Source organism: Styela clava, chromosome 11 (assembly GCF_964204865.1).
Source record: "Styela clava chromosome 11, kaStyClav1.hap1.2, whole genome shotgun sequence".
NCBI classification, from domain to species: domain Eukaryota; kingdom Metazoa; phylum Chordata; class Ascidiacea; order Stolidobranchia; family Styelidae; genus Styela; species Styela clava.
In genome coordinates this window covers 15,939,690-15,962,392 of record NC_135260.1, presented here as the reverse complement: position 1 = coordinate 15,962,392, position 22,703 = coordinate 15,939,690, and the positions used below count along the sequence as shown (strand labels likewise).

Below are 22,703 nucleotides of genomic sequence, written 5' to 3'. Positions count from 1 at the left end.
AAATCACTGCCACTTCTAGGTATAATATAATGCTGTTGGCCCTGAGTCATAGAAGTCCTCTGTCCAAAATTCTAGTCAGTATCCCAATTTTTTTATAGAAACGCACGACTACACTATTCATCGACTAGAAGGCGTCAATATAAGAAATGATTTATTTTGAGATAGCCTACGGATATAGTAATATTGTTTATGACAACTTGCATCAGTAAAGCTGGTGACAAACGAGAGGTCTCCTACAGTTCGAAGGTTAAGCAGCAGTTAGACAATATGCTACAACAATCTGACAGTTCATGAGAACTTTTTGTTAGTTCAAACAGTGTATTTGTATATGGTCCGGATTTTGGTGAGTCCGGGGAAATTATTCGAACGCTAAGAAACGCACAAAGCTTCTCGCAAAAATAAACTGAGGGCTAGATCGCTGACAATTGTTTGAACTTAAAAAAGTTTTAGTGTGAAGTTGAATAAAATATTTTTGAATTGCGATATAATAGGACTGTATTGGCACCCAGAGCAAATTGAGTTATACCACATATATGCTTATAATATATCTGGAATATTATGTTTAACTGGTTCATTCTTCTATCAAGCACTTTACTACTTCGTATAAAATATAAAATATTTCGGATTCCGATGAAAATGGATACTGTTCCAGTAGGCAATTACTATCTTAATGGGCTCGATTACATGCTTGAGCCAGAACCGAATCTTGAAGAAAAACAACAATATCCACAAACTATTTATTATGAAACATCGGGAAGAGGTAGGAAATTTGTTTTTGTGCTTATTTGTCAATGACGTAATACTAATGTTTCTTGCCAGTAATGGAGTATAGGTTTGTGCGGTACTGATGAATTTTGAAATACTATTTGCTGAACGCAAGCTCTCTCACGAGATAAGAGACATCAACTCCCGGAACGCCATTCTACTCAAAACGTCTCGTACGACTAACAAGCAAATGCTAAAGGACAATTTCAATTGAAATTATTCGTATTATTCAAGCGAATTTTAGAATAAGTTCGATAGAGTATAAAAGTTCGCTTCTAATACCAATAGGTACGGGATGGAAAGTTTGAGAATTCTCGGACATAACGCAGTGAACCCCTCGAAAGAATGGGGTTTATTTCCTACAGATTGTACCATAAGGAGTGTCATAGCTGTAATAAGCATACAAAATTTTTTGGACCCGCGAATATATAATATTTGTTTCTTGATCGTTCAATGACGTCATAGTGTTTGTAATATTAAGCGCCATTTCTTCACGAGTAATATTTTTATCCGTTCAATGAAAACACGCCAACGACAAATAACAAGAGCATTCCATTCCTGCCATATAAAATATCATATTACATACTATCACATAAAGGGGAACGCCCCTGCAACCATGTCGTTTTCTGTATGTTTATTCAAGATGGCGTGTATTTTGTCTGTTTTACAATATTTAGACAATATTATATAAATTTAAGTTTATCCGCGGAACAGATCGCTTAAATTCGGTTAGTGTTAAAATTTCTTCATTTTCTCGCTGGGTAAAATAATATATATGCCAGGCTGAGGTTTCCCGGCGACAAAAACCGTAGTAAGATGTAACACAGTGCGCAGCATAGATCAGTGAAAAACTGACACAGTGGCTTGTATTATACTATTGAACAGCATTCTGTGATGTCAATCCAAAATAACGACGAAAATTTATAAATAGTCCTTGTCGTGTCCCCAACGAAATTTACATTCGAACCTCGGGTGAGTGCGACAATCAAAAAGGAATTTAGGAATTTATCATACTTAAGGTTTCGACAAAATTGTCAAATACTGCATGTCTACATTTTAGTGTAAGTGAACAAGTGATAGTTTACTGTGCTTGTTTAGAAGACGCCAAGTTTCAGCAGGTGTAATCCCTTTTAATACTGTGAAGAATGGGAGCAAATTCAGTTAAGCCAAACATAACCAAAAAAAAACCTAGCAACCGCATATCTTTGCTTTTTGGCAGAATTTTCCTTTGGGGAACTTGAACAAAAAAGGACAGAAATCACCCACGATGACACTCTGAGATTAGAGCACGTTGCGCACACGGTATTAATAAGAATTCATCTTCAGCTCATAACCCAAACTAGACATACCGTCTAAATATAGATTATCCTTTGTTGTCCTAGTTTTCAATTCTATAGCCATCATTGTTTGACGGTCAGTAAAACATTGATGACAAAGCGTCATGTAACTAATCGCCCGTCAAACAAAACGTCGCCGATGGCAGAATCGAGCAAAATATTTTTAATTCACCATACACGGGCAATAGATAGATTAGGTCGATATCTCGCGTGTTTTATGGCCCCGTCTCGAACATGCACTGACTTTTTTTATTGTTTGTTACGCGCTATTGACAACACATTTCTGAAATAGCTAATGGTTGGGTCACTCGATCTACGCACACTCGTTAATCGGGGATTAGGTTGTCAGTATCAAGAGATTCTAAGAGCCCAGCTCTCAGGTCAACGGCGCGAGAGTGGTAATTACTGTGAATATTCAGAATAGAGGGAAATTACGTCTAATTCGCGTGGCATTATTAGTTAGAAAATATATTCTGGCTGATTAAAAACAGTGCTTTTTGTAACGACGAACAGAAATTCAGGTCGAGAGGTAGATAGAGGATACAGTTTTAGGATTTATTACGGAGCCACCGCTTGCTTGAAATGTACTACAGTTCCATTTAACAACATTTATATACTAATTCTCATCGGTAATGTAAGCTCAATTCGCTCTCAGATGTGAATCCGACTGAATTACTTGACAAATAGCTGAATTTTTGATGTAGTCATAAAAGATATTTTTACAGAAAACTTACCGGACTAATTCTCCTTCAGTATCATTTGTCGATGTGGTTTTTTATTCATACCTTTGGCACGTGGGGCGTATGTAATGAGCTAACAATGTTATGACGAGAAATTCCTAATAACAAATATTTGCGCTGAACTTCTCGACCCAGGTTGGATGTTACGGCTTTATGTTTGAGATGAAGAACTTGTGATTGTGAATACAAAATTAGTTTATAATGTTTTAACCAGAGAGATATTTTCACACTAAACGTTTCAAAACCATTTCGAGCGTGTCCGGATGTGCAATATTTAGAGACGGCGTATTCCTATTTGTTTCAATACCTTTATTATACCCAAAGAAAAACTTAGTTTGTTTGGTATTATTATGTTTTCTATCAATCCAATATTCTTTAAATTTCAGTTATAGCTCCAGAAATGAAGGATAAGCTAACAGATAAGCCAGCTATTCCTCCTAAGCCGTCGTTACCTGTGCATTCTACAGTTGACGAAGGAGATGATTTTGCAGGTGTTGTGGATGGACCGACTAAAAATGTAAGTTTTATATTTCAATACATTCTGAGTAAATAAGCCGACGATTTCTAGGTCCGAATGTCACGAAGGGTAGTTACGTATAAAATTATAACTACTTCTGTATTCTACATACAAAATTTGAACTATTGTAAATATATTAGCTGTAACATCAATGAGCAAAACACTCTTTTGAAGTGCCTACCGCTATTCAAGCAGTTAGTAACCCGATTACATAGTGACTTCTCGACAATTTTAGAAAGATACCTACGTTGTATCAGATTGACCTTTGTATATTTCAGACCATTCCAAATATCTTGCATTTTCAGAAAATAATTTGGATAGCTATAGGAATTATTCAACCCTGCTAATGGTTTCTTGTTTACTATGTATATATTTATTTGACTTTTTCAGGTAAAAGAGATTCGTGCCATGTTCAAAGGCCCAGACTACGCTAATTACGCAAAACCTAGACTACCGTTGAAAAAGACGGCGATAACACACTCGGTAAGGATAGTAATGTTGTTTTTATATCATCTTTGGTGTTATTATTTAGTAAAATATAAGTCTAGGATGTTTGGTTTGGACATTGTCACGTGTCAGCAATGGAAATATATAATCTATAAAGAGCGTAAATCAGACGTGCATGCTCATGGTGTTTGCGTGGTGATGCTTTTGTCTCATGATAATGCGTACAATACCAGACCCAGCTGAAATGCCCACATTTTATTTTTTACTCACAATTATACTGCATACTGCATAGAGGGAGTATTGAGACAAATTGCAGCGAAAGGCAAGATCATGTATGATTGGATACATCGAATTTGAAAAAATCAGACTGGGCCGTACTATTGGCCTTACCTAAAATAATTAAAAATTGTGATCACCGATTCACGATATCATACAGTTTCTTGTTAAAATCTGATTTGCCACTTAGGAAAATAATCCAGGTATATTTGAGTGCGATCAAAGTCACTTTTTCAGTCTCTAGCCTTTTCTAGTTGAAATTTAAATTTGCAATAAAACTCCAACTATGGCATTTGTAAATGGTTTCGCAAAGGTGATGGATTCCAAAGTTCCCATTTATCAAGAACGAAATACGAAAAATAACAAATAAGTCTTCACATTAACGCAGTCGATCCAATTAGTAGGTTTAATAACACGTCGTCTTTGAAACATTGACTAGATTAGTCTGACTTAATTACTCCGCGATTAACAGGTGGCTGAGCCAGGCGACCCAGGAGAAGATGTGAGTTTAGAAAGTTAGTTTTTCTCGTGGATCTGTCCTACACTCTCCTTCTAATTCATCAAATTAATTTATTATATTAAAATTAACTTTTTGCGCTAATCTTTCCAATGAGCTTTATAGTGTTTGACCAAGCACATGTAATTCATTCGTCGCAACAAAAAGTAGAAAGCTTAAAACATTGCATTTTCTGTTTTATTGTCTGCTGCATGAACGCTATTTATCTCTTTCATATCTCCTATTTCATGTATTGCTTACTTACTTGAAGAATTAACATATAGTACATCTTGCTTTGCTTCTATGCATGTAATAATCTTAATTTGTCACTCTTTATCGTGCACTTAAATATCAATATTTATGCGAGAATTGCCAATTTATTCAATCAAATTGTAGTTTTTCTGAGCTTTCCAAAATTTCTCTGATTACCATATAGAGTTCTACAGATTTTGTAAGGTTTGAAGAGCTGAATGTTTATTATATAAATTGTGTAGCATACGTTCATATTCACCAAGTTAATCAACACTTTTCATTGTGTAGTCTATCTTTGTACTGTTTGATACTCTGATATGAGGACTAACTATAAAACCAAACATGCAAACTTCGAGGCGTAGGGGTGACAAATTATGCATCCCAGCAAAATTGGAATAACCAAAAAAATTGTTAGGCGATATGTAGTATAAAATACACCACCATTATATATTTTTTATTCAATATTCAGAATTCGAAATCACCCCAGACAAGAAGCAAAAGTCCCAATGGAGAACAAACACAGGTAAGCATTTAATACCGCAAGGTGGAGCTAGAAAATTTGTTCCAAAATGCTTTGTAGTATCTGGTTGATGAAAAATAATATGTATGCAACGGAGGAATCATATGTTGAATATAAATTCCCATATATACGATAATGAAAACGTTCAATCTACTGTCGTGTATGATTTATAATATTTTTATAGAAATTTCTGCTGCGTTTTGTCGGCTTAATTACGGAATGTTAAGTACACCAAAGCATGCGATATATTACTGTACTTAAAACACTTTCCGCCCATGTTCAGTTTCTCAAGTATGAAGCTACTCCTCTCTCAAATACTGTTATTTTGGCCATGGCCAATTCAATGGTCGAAAGTACTGGTAGTTTTTGTGAGGAGTTTATCTATGTTTAATCGAAGATAAACCAATATTGAATTGCGTTTTGGGAATATTTGGCCATGGATAGTAGTATAAAACTAAAGGTCTGAGCGTTTACTCAAGTAGCATCATTTTTCAAATAATTTATATTTGAAGAGGTGTTTATCATTTTTGTTTTATCCTTTTCTAAATGAGCTGTTGTGGCCGAACACACACTTGTGATATGCCTTGTTACATTAATCGGCAAGTCTTTAATTTTTATGAGTTGGTTTTATTTTCTTCCACCACCTATGCTTATATCCATGATTTTGGAAATCCATTGTCATTGATATCACGAGCCTCATTGAATTATAACAAAGAAATTTGACATAACAAATTAGATTCATACAAAGAAATATTATGATTAGTAGGTAACACCTACTCAGATAATAATAACCGACTGCTAAGACATATATATTGGTAGTATGACGGTGATACTTCCAGTGAAAAACATACCCGGAATTGTGAAATTATTTACACAATATTAGTGGCTACCTCTTATACTAAAGACTAAAAAATTGTTTATTCGTCGCACAATGTAAACGTGGACAATGTATTTTCCGGGCGCTATTTCAGAAAATGACATTTGACCTTAGAGGAAGTATAGTGATTAATCATGGATGTTATTTCATCCCTCTTCCGCTTTCAGTTCTAAATTTGTCATTATGATCTCGCATCCGTTTTGAAAATTATTCAAGCATAGAATCTTACTGTGGTAATCAGTTGATATCACATCCTCACACTAAGCCGATCAGTTAGTTAGGATATTGTTTCAGTTCAAGATTTTCCAAATGTGCCTTATCGTTGTTTCCAGTTATGAATATTCCGACTTTGGGTCGGCTAATTGGCGCTCCAGAAGTGTGTGTACCAATATGAAGGTAATTAATTTTGTTCGCCTACTTTATATCAAGTTGTGTAAAGGAACTGGAACCTATGGGCAGGGGGGTATGGTATATTCACTTGGCTATCACAGACAGTCCCCGAACTCGTAATAGAACTAAAATAAGGAAAATATGAATAAAATTATGGCGTAACCCTATTCTGGTACACACACCACGGGAGCACCGACTAAGTTACCGAAAACTGCTTTAATTAGCTCTTTCAAACTTTAGTTGAAATATTTTGGTTCAACCACCTGAATTGTTAAGCATTCCGTCAATAATTAATACTGAGAAGACTTTTCGACTTTTCGATTTCGAAATCGCATTATTTCGAAAGTTTTTGTAATGTTGGTTTCGAATCTACTTTGTTTTTGTCGTAATTGATCGGTGCTTTGTGTTAGACAAAACCTGCCGAAATTGTCATGCACGACACGTTTATTGCGAGGTGTGACGTCAATTGTTATGTAGACACAAATCAATTTTCGTTTAGTTGTTTGCACTATAATGATCGCTATGCAAATTTTGCTTTAATGTACTTGCGTGAAAGAGCCCAACAATTAGATGATGTTTATGACAGATACAAATCTACGATTTATCCATGATGCGTATTCGATTGGATGTAATCTCCAAAAGTGTGATAGTAATACCGAAAAACTTTGAACTTTCAAGCAAGTCATCTAAGCTGGATGTTGCTATTCATTTACTCATTGTACTCATTTAAAACGCGTATCACGTATTACGCACGGCCTGGTTGAAACGTTTGATCTATTGTGTCAGATTTAACATTATTTTTACGGAATTAGTTTCAAGTTGAGAGATAGATGATAGCTGGTTAACAGTTTAGTAATGCGCAGGCGTTTGAAGCTTTCTAACGCATCTCGGTTCTCACATATAAAACGTTCAAAATACAATTCAATTTCCTGATTTCTTTTACTCGGCTCAGTGTTAGAAAAAGTTATTTTTGTATCGTCTTAATTGGGCTAGCCAGTTAAGGATAGGTACTTCAGTCACTACGTAGTGTTGCTGTTGACGTTTAGGTTTTGAGGAGATAGCTGATCATCACGTCATAGTAAGAATTGTTGGAAAATAATTAATATAGCAGCACTACAATTCCTATATTTCATGTATTTGGCCATAAAAAGACAGTATTTATCGTATAAAGACTGTTTCAAGAATAACGTTGTCTGGACTGATATGATGCGCTCTATGGAATGTAAAGCCATCGTCCAGTCTTGGGACCCATCAAGTGACTTATGGTTAAAAATGATTCGTACAAGGAAACGAATCTACATTAATGGTCTATATATACCTTCCCTCCTGGTATAAACATGAATTAGTTATGCTTTGTATCCACTCATGTCCATATCGTCGATTGAGAAAAGACTTTGAAACAATATTCATTTTACTTTTTTTTTCGAGGAGATAAAGTTGAGTTCTAATGTTGTTAGTACGAAATTCTAAATGAGAATATCCATTAGTACGCACTTTATTCTAGTGTCATTATTACTAAAAAACAAAATGCTACACTTAATGTAAAATTTGTTCAAATAAAAGGAACGAGATGTTATATTTGGAATTGTTTTGCCGCAAACCTAATTTGTGAGAGTGTAATTGGGGTCGTCAAGATTGTGCATTCCAGTGGATCAAGTTACGGTAGCTTTAACAAAGGTTATAGATTGGTAAGTCTCAAGTATTTACTAGAAACAGCTACAAACGAATTCACAGGATCAACCTTTTCACCTGGCCTTTGAGAATCGCGTGGAAAAAGGTCACTTCGTACGAAATCATTTCAAGAAAATGTCTTTTTCTGTTTTCAAAGCCCGTCTAACTCGACCTGGTATTATAGCAGGCCCTATAATTGGACTACTTTACTTTGATAACTTGTTTTGTAAACGCCAATTTTAGTCCTGTCAAAAGTGAGAAATAAAACGTGTCAATTTCTCTAGTGATACGTAGAAATTTATCTTCGAATTTAGAAAACTATTTCTCCCAAAGGATAGTCAAGTATGACTTTATGATGCTTAAACATTTTTATAAACCTGGCAGGATGAGATACTAGATTATTGCATTTAATAAACTGAAATTTTGAAAAGGGAGGTCACGTGATGATCCGTGACCTATTTCTGTTTGCGAGATGTTTAAATTCACACGTCACCCTTCCTCGTTGGAGGTGCTGGCATCCAAACATGGTATGGAATAGATGATGTCATGGCTTGGAAATTGAAATGTGTCTCATCACGATCATCAGTATTATTTTGTCTTTGATTGTGCTGACAAATACTTAAAACCAGGATTTCCATCAGAGTCTGATTGGAATTCACTTTCAGATCTTCGGTATTTTGTAATGAAAAGTTGCAGGAATTTTTTTGGCAATTAGGGTTCAGTTGAGTTAAGGTTTTATTGTATGAAATATAGCCAGAATATTACGACCGTGGAGGATGGAAAGGACAAGGGTGCTTTTCAAACGATATAAAAGATACCACTATCATGCGAGTAATTGTTGTTACATGATGAAATTGATAATGATAATTGTATGCAAATACGATTTATAATCCGTAGTAAAATATTATTTTATTGTTACAATTTTATCTTTAAATCGCTCTATATAATAAATAAGAAACAAGTTTGATTACGATTACGGAAAATCTTGATTAAAAATCTCGATTATTCGATTGTCCATGCTTGAAAAAACAGTGAACTGGAAGGTCATTTAAAGGTTAAACTTATAGTCTTCAGTAGCACGAGGTTGTACAGGTGCAAATTTTTGTGATTTGTTATGGCATCTTGTCGAACAACGTCAAGATAAGGTTGTTCCTGAACTTTGTAAAATATGGAAACTTCATAAAAGTTCACTATGACGTTATCTAGTGTGACCTCTTCATGAAATTGACAATTTACAAGATTCAATAAATTAAATGAAATCACAATGTTTGTTTCTTTTTCGCCAATCTTGATATCAAAGTAGCAATTAGATTTTATCACAATTTGATACAAATTATGTTGTTTTTTATGCTTTACATTGTTTGTTCTGGAAATAATCGTGACGCTATCTCAGATACGTTTGACATTTCGGTATCGAGTGATTCCGATGATCAACTGTGTAACTTTAAAGTCAAATTTTTATCCCACGTATCCATAATTTTGAAGTTAACAGTAGACCAAGTTAAACACGTATTGGCTTTTTATTGTGAATGTCTATTCTATCGTAAGTGAAATAAGTAAAGTTAATCCAGAGCAAATGTCATCATAAAATTACGTGTCTTGCAATGAATCTTGTAATTAATTCGTTCAATACAAAATTTTAGAATATAAATCGCTTCGAATCCAGGCTTTTCAACCCCTAGTTTCGTGATAGACTCGCCAGATACAATGATGTCATTTTATTGTGTTTGCAGCTGTCTCTAGTTTTCCGGCACGCGTATTTGCAACATGTGTTTGGGACGGCTTTGTTAAACAAGACATTCTTGTTGGCAAAATAGTAGCATTCCGTTGACCCACATCGACTTTTCTTTGTCAGATATTCAGGATAGATCTAGTTTTGGAGTTTTTTTTATTTGAGTACCACCAAGCAGGTCCAAGCACGAATGGTGTTTGGTCAAAAGGCTGTATAAATATCTTGGTGTAAAAGATTTTCATATTTAATCGAGGAAGGTTTAAATCATCTTATTGAAATAGCGAAAATATTGCCGATGAAAGATTCATTTACTTATTTTTGAGCATACATCTTTCATTAATCGTCACTTTCACTTGCAACACTTATAAGCTTTGTGAAGTGATAAACTGATTTTGAGGTACTCCCATAGTGTGTGTACAAGGTTAGGCTATAATTCCATTCCTATTTTCCTTATTTTAGTTCTATTACAAGTTCGGGGACAGTCTGTGTTAGCCAAGTGAATGTACATACATACCCCCTGCCCATAGGTTTCAGTCCTCTTACACAACTTGATGTAAAATAGGCGAACAAAATCGGTTACCTCCACATTGGTACACACACTTCGAAGCGCCGATTTTTGTAACTGCCAGATTACTACAAAAACCATCACAAATCATAGTAATTGAAAGTCGGACTATATTTTGTAAAGTAAGCGAAGTCAGCCATTGCAAGCTCAGTCGTGTTAGCAGAATTTTGTGCAATACGTCGTGTTGTAGTATTCGTGAGAATATTGTGAGCTGACCATATGAACCGGAAGTAATAGTAATCATAATTAGGGAAGGTTTCAAGAATGAACGGCAGCAGTTCTTGAGCAGAAAGATTTATTTTATTCAAGCAAGCAGTTTTATAAGGAGTAACCGATGTTAGTGAAGCAAGCAGTAATAAAACAAGCTAACCGAATATTCAAGCTGTTGAGTAAATCAAAATCGTTAATTTTTTGATTCATCATTGAACTACATACATATAGTGTGTCAGAATACTGTACGGTAGCTTTTGAGTATATTCACAGTAGGGTTGGATTATAGGCTATAGGTTCTGCAAGATGGTAATTGATTGGCTATGAAAAATCTTTTAAAACTTCAAACTTTATGTAGATTACAGTGGCTATTTGCACAAGTTCGTAATTCATTTTAAATTTAATAGTCTGATATGGCGTTTCATACCGATTTGTTATACTCTGAGGATCCCATCCGATGAACGTTGTACCATAATTTTCCAGCTCGATTAACAACCATACGTGTTGACAATATTGAAAACACTAACAATAGCATAAGCAGTTATATTTTGGTGTTACTACGGCGTTCTATTCCCGTGTATTACTTGACATTTAACAGTGAGGGCCTAGAAATGACATCATTTCTTGGAAATTGATCGATACAGGTAAAATAATTTCTATCTTCACATTTCGAAAAGGGATATTCGCTTACACGCTCAATTACGTCATAATGTTTAATCCTGGATTAATTGTTTGTCTTTCAGATTAATAAATAGACGAAGTTGCCACACGTTAAAATACTAATAATGCTAAATTTATTCCAAGCACTACGTGTTTTAAACGAATTCAAAAGATAATTATTCGCTTTTCATGATTTCGCCCAGACTGCCATCTATTTTGACTTTGCATTGATATAGGTAATTTCATTTGTATTCTGCGGTATGATCAATATAGGCTATTTCAGACATCATGCATCAAATACTATTAATGTGTGAATATCGCGAAAGAAAGCATTGCATTGTAAAACCACACCCTCTAGCATTTATTGAACCGGAAGTGACTAAAATTGCATATATTAAATGAATCTTACTAACATTGACAACATTGTATAGCAGATTAAAACATTTCAGCAGTCCGGCATATACAAAAATCGACTTATTCTCAATTTTTCTACGTTAGCAAACGAAACTATTTTGGACTTTGAACAGTTTTTACAAAGTTTTGGTTGCTTAAATTAGCCACAAAAAGTATTAAAAACCAGCAATGTTGATAAACTGGACAGTTGCCACAAAACAACAACATAAAACGTTCACATTGAAAACATGAATAACGAAACTCCCCATTAAACACGTTCAGAAATTTCGTGATCAGCTACTTCTAATTGATTTTATTTTAAAAGCTTGTTATCGATAATGCATAGTTCATAGATGATTCGAAATAAATTGAGTCTCGTTGAAACTATGTCATAAACGTATTTTACACATAACATTACGTGCGTAAGAGAATGCTTGACGCATCAACAAATGTATTTTTTGCATAAAATTCCGATTTGTTTGAATGATTCACGTTGTTTGATTTTGCATTATTTAGATTTGCGAATAAAATTTGAATGTATATTAGGTATGCTATATAGATAGAAGATGAGTGTCCACCTGATGTTTTACAATGATCGAAATGCGGTGATAAGGTTTCTGTATATTTTAACCAACAGTTGTTTTAATATTCTTCACTTGAATAAAACTAACACATTTTGTCACGATATCATTTTTTGCATTACATTGAGATTCGGTGATTGTTGCTATCAGTTTGTATCTTCAATTTTCACTTTTAAAATCTGATTTGTATAATTCATTGGTTCTTCAGATTGCAAACAACTCAATTGGTTTTTAAACAGGTATTAGCAGTATAGTCGTCACTTAAACTTTTGTATTTTATAATTTTGTTTCCTGGATAATAGTGAGTAATATATCACAAGACATATGTCACAGTGCAATTATATGAGTAAAAATTTTATAGTATGACATCTTATTTTATATGGAGACCAATACATAACATAACGTGCAACCTATGAGTTTATTATTAGTTTGTTTGTGTTAATTCTCCAAAATAAACTTTTCAATAAACCCAATTTTTCCTCGATCAAGTGTACTTCTTAACGTACTAAATTGTTAAATTCCCTGGTCCTGTCTTGGACTGCACTATAAATTGATCGTCGATATATTGATTTATTCTGTGGACTTTTTGGCGTGACAATCGATATTTTGATTATTTGAGATCTGAATAATGTTGTTGCCAAATTTATACAGTGAGAGTTAACCTATGCACAGGAAATGATTCGTCTCTTATTAATAGTAGGTAAGGTGAGCACAGTTATCACTCGGAAAAGTTTTGCAGTGGGTGTAAAGTAGACAGTCAGTTCGAGAATTTACTTTTTTTTTAGAATATGCTAAATTGAGAAAAAAATTAGGGGTTTGTTGAGGCGCCGTCATATAGCACCAGGCCGCTGAATTGTCTTCTGATTCGAGGCTATTTACAAAGTGCAGTGAATTGGATCCGTCTTTTTTACAAAGTTCTCCATATTGAGCCGAACAGAAACTAGACCCTTTCAAGGCCTGCTTATAAGCACGTTTCATCATTCTTAAAAATTATTTGCACACAGATTTCGATTTTACAAGAAATACGAAATTAAATCAGCTCAAGTTGATGAATGTTTGTTTAGTGCTTGGGTTAATTTCATTGTAGACTAATGCTAGCATAAAAAAAATTCAGTTTATATCCAGCTTCAACAGTAGACTTAATTGCCACTCTGTTTCATAGGTTTTTGATTTTGATAGGTGAAAAAAATTCTAAAATTAAACATTAAATTTTCCCTGATCGTATTTTAAGCACTGAGGAATAAAAGTACCTTACTACGACATTTATTTCGTACTTTTTTTTATAAAAAAATTATCATGAAAGCGCGACAACTATGCACACTTTAGAAACTAAAAAATTAATTTTCCAGAAATTGTCTAAGCATCACGTAATTGTTTTATTCGTAAAAGGTTTTTTGATTATTTTTTGACAATCAAATTCGATCGGGTCTTTCCCTGTGTAAACGATTAGTTCTCTTTAAATTAAATAAACCAAAATTTATTCAATTATAGACAATAAAAATAATTTCTCTCGGATATGTATATATTTATTGTGAATATATATGAGAAATATGAATTTCAGATATTTGGACAGTCGGTATGGATAGTTTTTCAACTCGACAAAGAAGTTACAGAAACAGTGCAACGTATAATACACATATTAGAAAGTTTGCATAACATCAAATATTTGAACAGATCAAATATTTCCATTCTTGGACGTTTTAAATTTCTGCCAGAATCTCATCCAAACACGTGATACATCGGCGATCTGCTTCTGATTTATGACTATGACATCATCGCGTGTAAAACATCATGCCAATGTCGTCTGCGCATTTTGAAATATAGATTTTATTTTGAATGTATGTTAGTTGGATTTGATGTAACAATCCTTTATCAGAGTTTATTCATACGTTCATTTTCAAAATGCTTTGATATAGAATTACGTTTGTATACAAATTTGCCCAACTCAATACCTCGAGGCCTGGATCAATAGTAAAAAAGTACTGATAAAGTAGTTGTAAATTGCAAGCCACCGACAATATACAATCTGAAGTTTATTGGTGACATTTGATCACATCATAAGATAAATGTTTCTGCATTGCTATTCATTTTATCCATCTCAGGACAAGAGGCTAGTTCTGATGCCTCTCTCATTACCAATCAGAATTCAGTTACAATCGTAAAACTATTCAGTACATTCATAAAAAAAGTGTCATGTGGCACTTGTTGCGATAAACTGAAAATGATTGCCATAATGTAAACAACGATTTTTCGAAAATTACAACCAAAGCTTGTATTCATGAGATACAGGTGTGGCAACTAACTTGCTTGCGAAAGCGCAATCCTGCAACATTTCGCAATGTTTAAAATAGTTGTATTGCAGTATAGATTTGCACTGATTTACAGTTGTATTAAATTCAATTTTCAGTTACTCAAACATTTTTGTCAATCATACTTTTGTAAAATCGTAGTTTTATTATGAACGGCGAAACTAATATCGAACATGACTCGACACAGGTGGCGCAACAGATTCTGGGATTGTTCAAAGGTGCTCTGACGTTGGAGAGTGACGTAACAGATGGACAACCAGAGACAGAACAAGAACATACAACGCCAACACAAAACGGACATACCCATACTGATGAACCTCAAATATCACTCAAGGTATGAAACAGTTACTAAAATGTAGGGCATTTTTTACTTCCTTCTTCTTCTTATTTTACCTGTATGCCTCTTTGAGAAATAATTTTTAACCTATTATTAAATCTCATTGTATAGTAAATGTATATTGCCAAAAGCGAGCATCGAAATTGGTGACGCAAACTATAATTTGGCATATTCAAAACAACTAACTATAACACCCATGCTATAATTTAAAATAAAGACAAAATTTGAAGATGCACCTGCTTTCATCTGCTCCACTTAGATGTATATGTAAATGAACAACTTGATGCATATCTTATTTCTAATGTCTGAAACCATGTAGAATCGAAGTTATCTAAATGCTATAGCTTTCTTTCTGTAATTTTTAGAATATTCAAAAAAGTTTACGTTAATTCACATATTCGAATTACGAGTTTTCAATTACTGTAAAAAAAAACATGTTCAGTGAAGTAACATATACAAAACGTGCAAAACGGCGAAAAACCACCAAAAACAGTGAAAAAACCGTCAAAGTAATGTTTCTGATCCACGTCCGAGGAACTTTGTACTACACCTCATTTCATATAACCACTTCTGGTGTTCTATGTGTGAAATATAGTAACCTGACGAAATACAAAAATGTGTTTGTTTAACCAAACAGGACAAAGTGGCTTCATTTAATGTCGGAAAGTCACCAGTCAAAGAAATAGAGGACAACAACAACAATGACGTTAAAGATGACGTCATCAAACAAAATCCAGAACAAAAATTTGCCGAAAGTTCTCAGAAAAGTCCAGAAATAATCACCAACTCGGCTCCTATAACAAATGGACACAAAAAGACTGGAGTAACTCAAGAAAAAGTAAATGCAGAATCTTATGACGAATCGCTTGATCAGTTTTATGACGTGCTTGAAGAACTGACTTCCAGTTAGTTCTTTGTCAATTTATTGTCGTGTCATGTTTGATTAGGTGGGAGTCTCAATCACTGACTCATGCCTGATCGAGTTTGACCCGACACTGATTTACGATAAAAATTTGCGCTAATTTCTTCCTGAAAAGATGTAAATTGTTTTGTTGTTTTCCGCGACAAAAATAAATCAAACTAAGAAATCGGCTTGAACTGCCATAGTTCAGACACAATCGAATTTCTCACTATCGGTCGTGGCGGAATGTAAGGTGATCCCTAGCAAAAGTGAGCTGATTTTCGTAACAAAAAAGTTTGGGGAAAAAAACGTTATATTGGCATTACATTATATTGCGAAGTGTTTGAATATTTCTGTTATATTAAAGCTTTTGTCAATGAGATTCAATTTTGAAAATGCCTCAAATATGGATTCTATGTTATTTCTTATTGAAATCGAAGAATAGTGATATAGTCAAGAGATGGTCGTATTCGGTTGTGTGGTGCCATTGTTTATTACTAGTTTACATTAACTACAGTGAATTTATATTGGCAAGATAGGTTGCATTTGATTCAAATTTTGCAAATCGTTTAAACGTAAATTAAAAAAAGTATGGGCTACAAGAGAATATTTAGTTTGCTATTTATAACACCATTTTATTATCATTTTTTCTGCACTGAGCTGGCTTTTTTCGTTTTTTTGTCTTATTCTGCTTTCATTTTGTAAATATTTCAAATATATATCAATCGAATGGACGAAGTTGTTTTCTGTTGATATATTATTGCAACCGCACATTCTTGTCTTCTTATAAACATTTATTTTTATGTCCTGGAGGAAACATTTCTAAATATTATCATCGAATAAAGAAAAAAGTAACGTAGGGACAAATAAAGTGAATCGTAAAGCAGTAACGACTAACGAACTATGTTTTGAAAACAATAGTTTAAAATGATTAGCAGTTTTGAAGACTTGTCATAATATTTCATCTCTTGACTTATTTTATGCATATATTTGACTATGTACTTATTTTGGGTTTATATATTAGGATTAGAAGCAAATTCTGCGATGTATAGATATGCTGCCACCGTTTGGTCAACACGGAAACAAACGCTGTGCAGGGGAACCAAGTATCTTATCACAAATCACTTTTTGAATATTGAGTAAAGTGAGTGAGATAATGTCCATCTCGTCTATATTTTAGCTCGTTTTACATAATTTTGAGTTTATTTTTGACTTTGAAAAACGCCATAACTCAACATCACACCTGGAAAAACTGATTCATCATGTGCACGACTCTTTGTAGTCCCCGCATTTATATGTTGTTGGTAACTTCGCTTCAGCAGATTTACATCATTATGCCACCCGTGCTCGATCAGTCCTTGAAATGTTTGAAAAGTTTTTTTAACCAGTTTATGAGGTGTCGGTAGGAAAATTGAAACAATTTTCGAAAAACTCATAAGAGTTCATAAAGTATATAAAATATTTAATTTCAAAATGAATTTTTAGCTCTTTCAACTGAGGGCAAAATATGAACAAATGATTCTTTTTTATCCTTATCTTATAGGCCATGGGCCGAAATCTGTAAAGCGCTTAAAAATCGAGTTCGTGGTGACTCTTGAGGGGGAACCCAAATATTGGTGGGGAAGAAAGCCATAAAGTTCAATTTGAAAAATATACAAAATTGAGATCCCCAAAGTTACGTTCTACCTCGAGTTTCCTCTTTCCGCCACTTTTCCCGCGTACACCACACTTGTCCCACGTTTTCTACGCTTGTCTCACTAAATACAAGTGGAAGACGTAGGGCAAGTGGGCGACGTTGAACAAGGGCGACATGTGATACAAGCGGGGGACAAGTTGGAAACGTAATAAAAGTGTTGGACACGCGACAAGAAGGCTAGTGAACGTTCTTACTAAACTTTCAAATAGCGCTGGCATTGTTGGGCCAGCTGTTGCTCAGGGATCCGCGAAGCAATTTTAGAGCGACTGCAAAGCAAGTTTGACTGTGACACAGGAGCACTAATGAAAAAGCTGTTGATGTCATGCTAGTACAGTGTTTTTCGAAAATACGAGACCAATTTGAAATTTTGTTAGGCAAGAAACGTTGGCTAACAGAATCAAGTACAGGTACCATAAATAAATTATTATTTAGGGAAAGAATGTGCACCTCCTAATCTCAAATTGTAAAAAATCTACTTTTAAATTTCAAAATCATAAATCAATTCGCTGAACTATGCAAAGACTACGATTCCGAATTCGAAACAATCTTCTTGAACTCACACGCAAGTTGGGTTTCTAAAGTAAAAGTGCTGAAATAAGTATTAGCCTACCGGTATATGTATAGCAACTAACCCCCAAATACTTCTTTTTCTTCTTGTATATACATGGCGTTTCATTCGACTTTCAATTTTTATAAATTAATTAATGGTAACAACTTTGAATATTCTAATTTCAAATACCTTTCAAGAGATTTATATTATTGAATATTTGTGGTTAGCATTCCTTTTCGATTAAATAGATTTCGTTAGAATTAAAATGCTTTCTAAAAGTAGATTCTAGCGAGTCATACTTTTAATTATTTACAAAGCCGTCATATAGAACGGTGAAATAATAAGCTCGTTAAACAAAAATTGTATCAAAAGCGTTATTTTTTCAAAAAAGCCCTGAGATGGCATAAACTTAAAAATGCGTTTTTTCATCCCGACACGGGACAAATATATAGACCAACTAGGTCGCAACGCGCTTATTCTTCCCGACATGGGACAAGCATATATAGACCAACTAGGTCGCAACGCGTTTTTCCTTCCCGACATGGGACAAGCATATATTGACCAACTAGGTCTACTAAATCGTAACAATGCGATAAAGCGAGTATAAGCATTTTAACTTAGCGAAATACATTGAATTGAAAATATGTTTTAACCGTTCAAACCAAAATTTTTAAAATAAAAATACGCCATCCTTCTGTAATTCTACTTTACAGCCTTTACTCTTTCTATAAACTCTTCTTTATTTCAATGTCGTGTCTCATTGTAGATCATATACATGTAAATATTTTTTTTGACCTATATCATTAATTTTAGCATTGTGTATTGTATTTTTCTATATATTTTCAATTTATTAGAGTTGCCAAATCTTTAAACTTCCAGTTAGTAAGATGGGGAGATAATATAGCAACTAACCCCCAAATGTACCCCATCTCATGTTGAAATCATCAAAACAAAGTTAATTATTCCCAAAATCCGAACAAAGACTTTCGTAGGAATCAAATTACACCAGGTTTAAGAACATAACAGGTTCCATCCAGTCATTATCAAATTAAAATCTATATTCTCAAGACCTTTGGCACTGATTGAAATAATTATATCTAAGTTCCCATCCGTACGATGTACATAATTACCTTTATTGAGATAATAGGAGTTTCTGTTTATAACGTGAATCACGAGCTCACGTTTACAGTATTTAATAAGATTTATGATGGACGTATAAATACGACTCCGATATCTTTCGAGAGAGAAGACGATGTAAACCATTCTAAGCTAGTCTGGATAAATGTTATAAGATTTATATTCTGTGTGTTGTGGAAATTTACGAATAAAAACATATAGAGATTTTTAACGTATCCTCATTCACGTGGGCGTTGAAGCTGAAGGGTGAACGGGTGACTTGCAAGTTCTGAGACAATCTACGAAATAGCAATATACGGTAACATCACATTCATCTAACAACCATATATGCAATATATGTATATGCTTGATATAACGTGTTGCTCATCTGAATTCTTTGGTGACCATGAGAAAATTTGTAAGGGGACCGTTATGCAATTTTTTTTTAAGTATGAGAACCATTGTTCTAATCTGTTGCGCATCCAAGTGCCTGGTACACATACCATGTTCAGGTTGTGCGCCACCCAAAAACATTGAAGCGCAAAAAATATACGTTTATTTAGTTTTACCTAAAACTTAGTTTGACCTTACCAGGTATTGCAAACTGAGCGGAAAACGGAGAATGTATGATGACCACTATTTGAGTATGGCTTTATACATACGACAGTGAATGGCCAAGTTGTATTCCGATGCATTTTGGGCCAGAACAATCTGAGCAATGATGTTATGAGACCAACACTCATACAGCGCCATTTTGATATAAAGAAACCTGCCCATCACAAAAGCATTTTTTCAAAGCAAAAAAGGAGGGGCGCGAAGTTTGTGAAATTTTTTATAGGGGGGGCGCGGCTCAAGAAGTTTGAGAACCACCGCAGTCTTGACTGAGGAGCAGAAAACTCAACGATTGAATGCATGCCGAGACATCATTCAGCAGATGGAAGCAGACGAAAAAATTTTGGAAAACATCATCACAGGAGACGAGTAATGGGTCTTTCATTATGATCCATAAACAAAACGACAGAGTCGTCAGTGGAAAAGTGTGTCCTCGCCCAGACCAAAAAAAAGCCCGCATGCAACGTTCACAAGTGAAAGTGATGCTGATCGCTTTTTTGACCATCAGGTAATGGTGCATCATGAGTTTGTTCCCCAAGGACGAACAGTTAACCAACACTTTCACAACGAAGTTCTAACTCGTCTTGTCAACAAAATTCGTTAAAACGAAGAGCTTCTGGGCAAGAAAAACTTGGATCTTGCATCACAGCAATGCTCCTGCCCACACAGCCCTCAGCGTGAAACAGTTCTTGGTCTCGAAAGAAATCACCACGTTGCATCATCCTCCTTATTCGCCGGACTTGGCCCCTTGCTATTTCTTTCTTTTTCCAAGGCTGAAAGAGATTCTCAAGGGGACACGAAAACCATTAAAACCATCACAAAAGAAGAATTTTCATAGTGCTCAAAACGTGGTCAAAAAGTGCATCAAAGCCAACGGGACAAGTAGAGGGGGACAAGTAGAGATGACTTAACACTTGTATGTGTATGTGTTAGAGTGAGTTAGACAATGTGGACATTGTACGATATGCATCTAAATAAACTTCTAAATTCAATAGTCCCGTTTCTTTTTAGCCACACACTGAGACAAGCATCTCTAACTTGGTTTTAGACTGGTTGAGGTAAATGTCGGAACCATGCCGTAGTGTGTATTGTGCCTAGAGGGGTTAGTTTACAGTTCTCTGGAGGAATCTAAGCTTCTGCGGTATCTCGAGACAAAGCGTGGGAAATAAGCAGTCGAAAGCAAACGCTTTTTTGAGAAAAGAAATAAACTAAATCGAAATCGATGTTCAGGCTTTTTAAATAGTGGTAACTTAGGGTGTGATGAAGCAGTACGCGCTTTCTTCCATTTCTCAGAAAATTGATTGAGCAAGGGCGCTCAGTACAACAAGAGAAAGATGCGTTTACACTGGATTCGACGCGCCGCGGCAGCGCCTGTAGTCGCGCGTCAGAGATGTTTACACTGCGGCTGCGCACGTCATTTTTGTATCGCTTGATGGCGCCAGGGGCGGTTGCTTAGAAACATAGACGTAACAAATTCAGTTCGGAATTTCGTTAATTAGAAATAGAACAGAAAGGCGAACACAATTAAAAATATCATATTGTTTCCAGAGCAATTGAAGTTATTAAATATGGAGGTAACGTTAAACAAGATACTGTAGTCACACAGTCATACAATAAGAGAGCCGGGGAAATTAAAGTCATATATACATTCAATTTTTGAAGGACATTGAAGTTCAAACTTACCAATTTTAAAATAGAAAACTAGTTTGAAAATCGAACTTATTTACAAAAAGGACGAAATTGAATAAAAAGATTATGTCAGACTATGCAAGGACATGCGCAGAAAGATAATAATTATAAATCATCATCAATATTACATTTTCGTTGTGTTGAATATAGAAAAAATAGTTTGATCAATTTTCATTCTGCAATGTCTGACCATCAGGAGTAACCCAATTGCCATATTCTGATTATTAAATAAAATTAGCCAAGTATTTACTACATCGCGCTGAACTAATTTCAACTATGCTTTATTATTCAATACATTTGTACTTGGACATAAGCAGTTGTCCAATTTTGGAAATTGTGGATAATTCATTACAATTTATCAGCCTAAGTATGCCAGATAAAAATTCCATTCAATGTAGACTGTAGAGTATATTGCTAACTGAATCCATTGCAATTTTGTTCAATATGACAAAATCCACTCCAGATTCAAACCCCCACAGTAAAGCAAACTAGGCAACTAGTCATAGAGTATAACAACATTAAACAGTCAGGGGAGACTTCAAGTATAAATATGCATCAAAAACAAAATAATATTCTTGGTTGTGGAATTTAACCAATAATACTATAACTTTGTCAGCCATAGTTTACAAAAATAATAAATGAATGTGAAATAATGTGTCGCTCGACCAGAAGCGCCGTCACGGCGCACTGTTTTTTCTGAGAGGACATATATATCCCAAACTCACTCATCGATTCAATGGCAGTGAGCGGATTAAAAAATTGCTGCGGTAATAAAAAAATGAAAGCGGTAGCTGCTTATCCGACGTTAAACGGCTTCGTTGCGGATTCGAAAATTGAATAACCTCAGAATTAGGTTGCCCGTGTTGCTGCCACAACATAGATTGCTATTGCCTTAGGGTGAAAAACTTATCAACGATAAAAATTTGGTAAATGTCAAATTTTCTATCTCTCAAGAACAAGTTCTTAAAAGCCGTTCTTGCCTTTAACATAAATCAAATCAAGCTTGATATATTCCAGAGTCTCCTCCACCCAGCATCGTCTATTTATTTATTTATTACTACCTG

At 34.6% G+C, this 22,703-nt stretch overlaps 1 protein-coding gene across 2 annotated transcripts in view; it reads left to right on the top strand.

Annotated features, from left to right (window-relative positions):
- The window catches only part of LOC120346950 (uncharacterized), a 31,512-nt gene extending 14,802 nt beyond the window's left edge, over positions 1-16,710 (top strand). Inside the window, exons 5-10 of one of the 2 annotated variants that reach the window (XM_039416747.2) lie at positions 3,229-3,359; positions 3,750-3,842; positions 4,555-4,584; positions 5,300-5,353; positions 14,926-15,072; positions 15,713-16,710. In XM_039416747.2, coding sequence (XP_039272681.2) covers positions 3,229-3,359; positions 3,750-3,842; positions 4,555-4,584; positions 5,300-5,353; positions 14,926-15,072; positions 15,713-15,985 — 728 coding nt within the window. In that variant the 3' untranslated portion in view covers positions 15,986-16,710. The remainder of the gene's footprint in view (positions 1-3,228; positions 3,360-3,749; positions 3,843-4,554; positions 4,585-5,299; positions 5,354-14,925; positions 15,073-15,712) is intronic. The other variant, XM_039416748.2, reaches the window with a different exon arrangement.
- Positions 16,711-22,703: the final 5,993 nt, after the last annotated feature.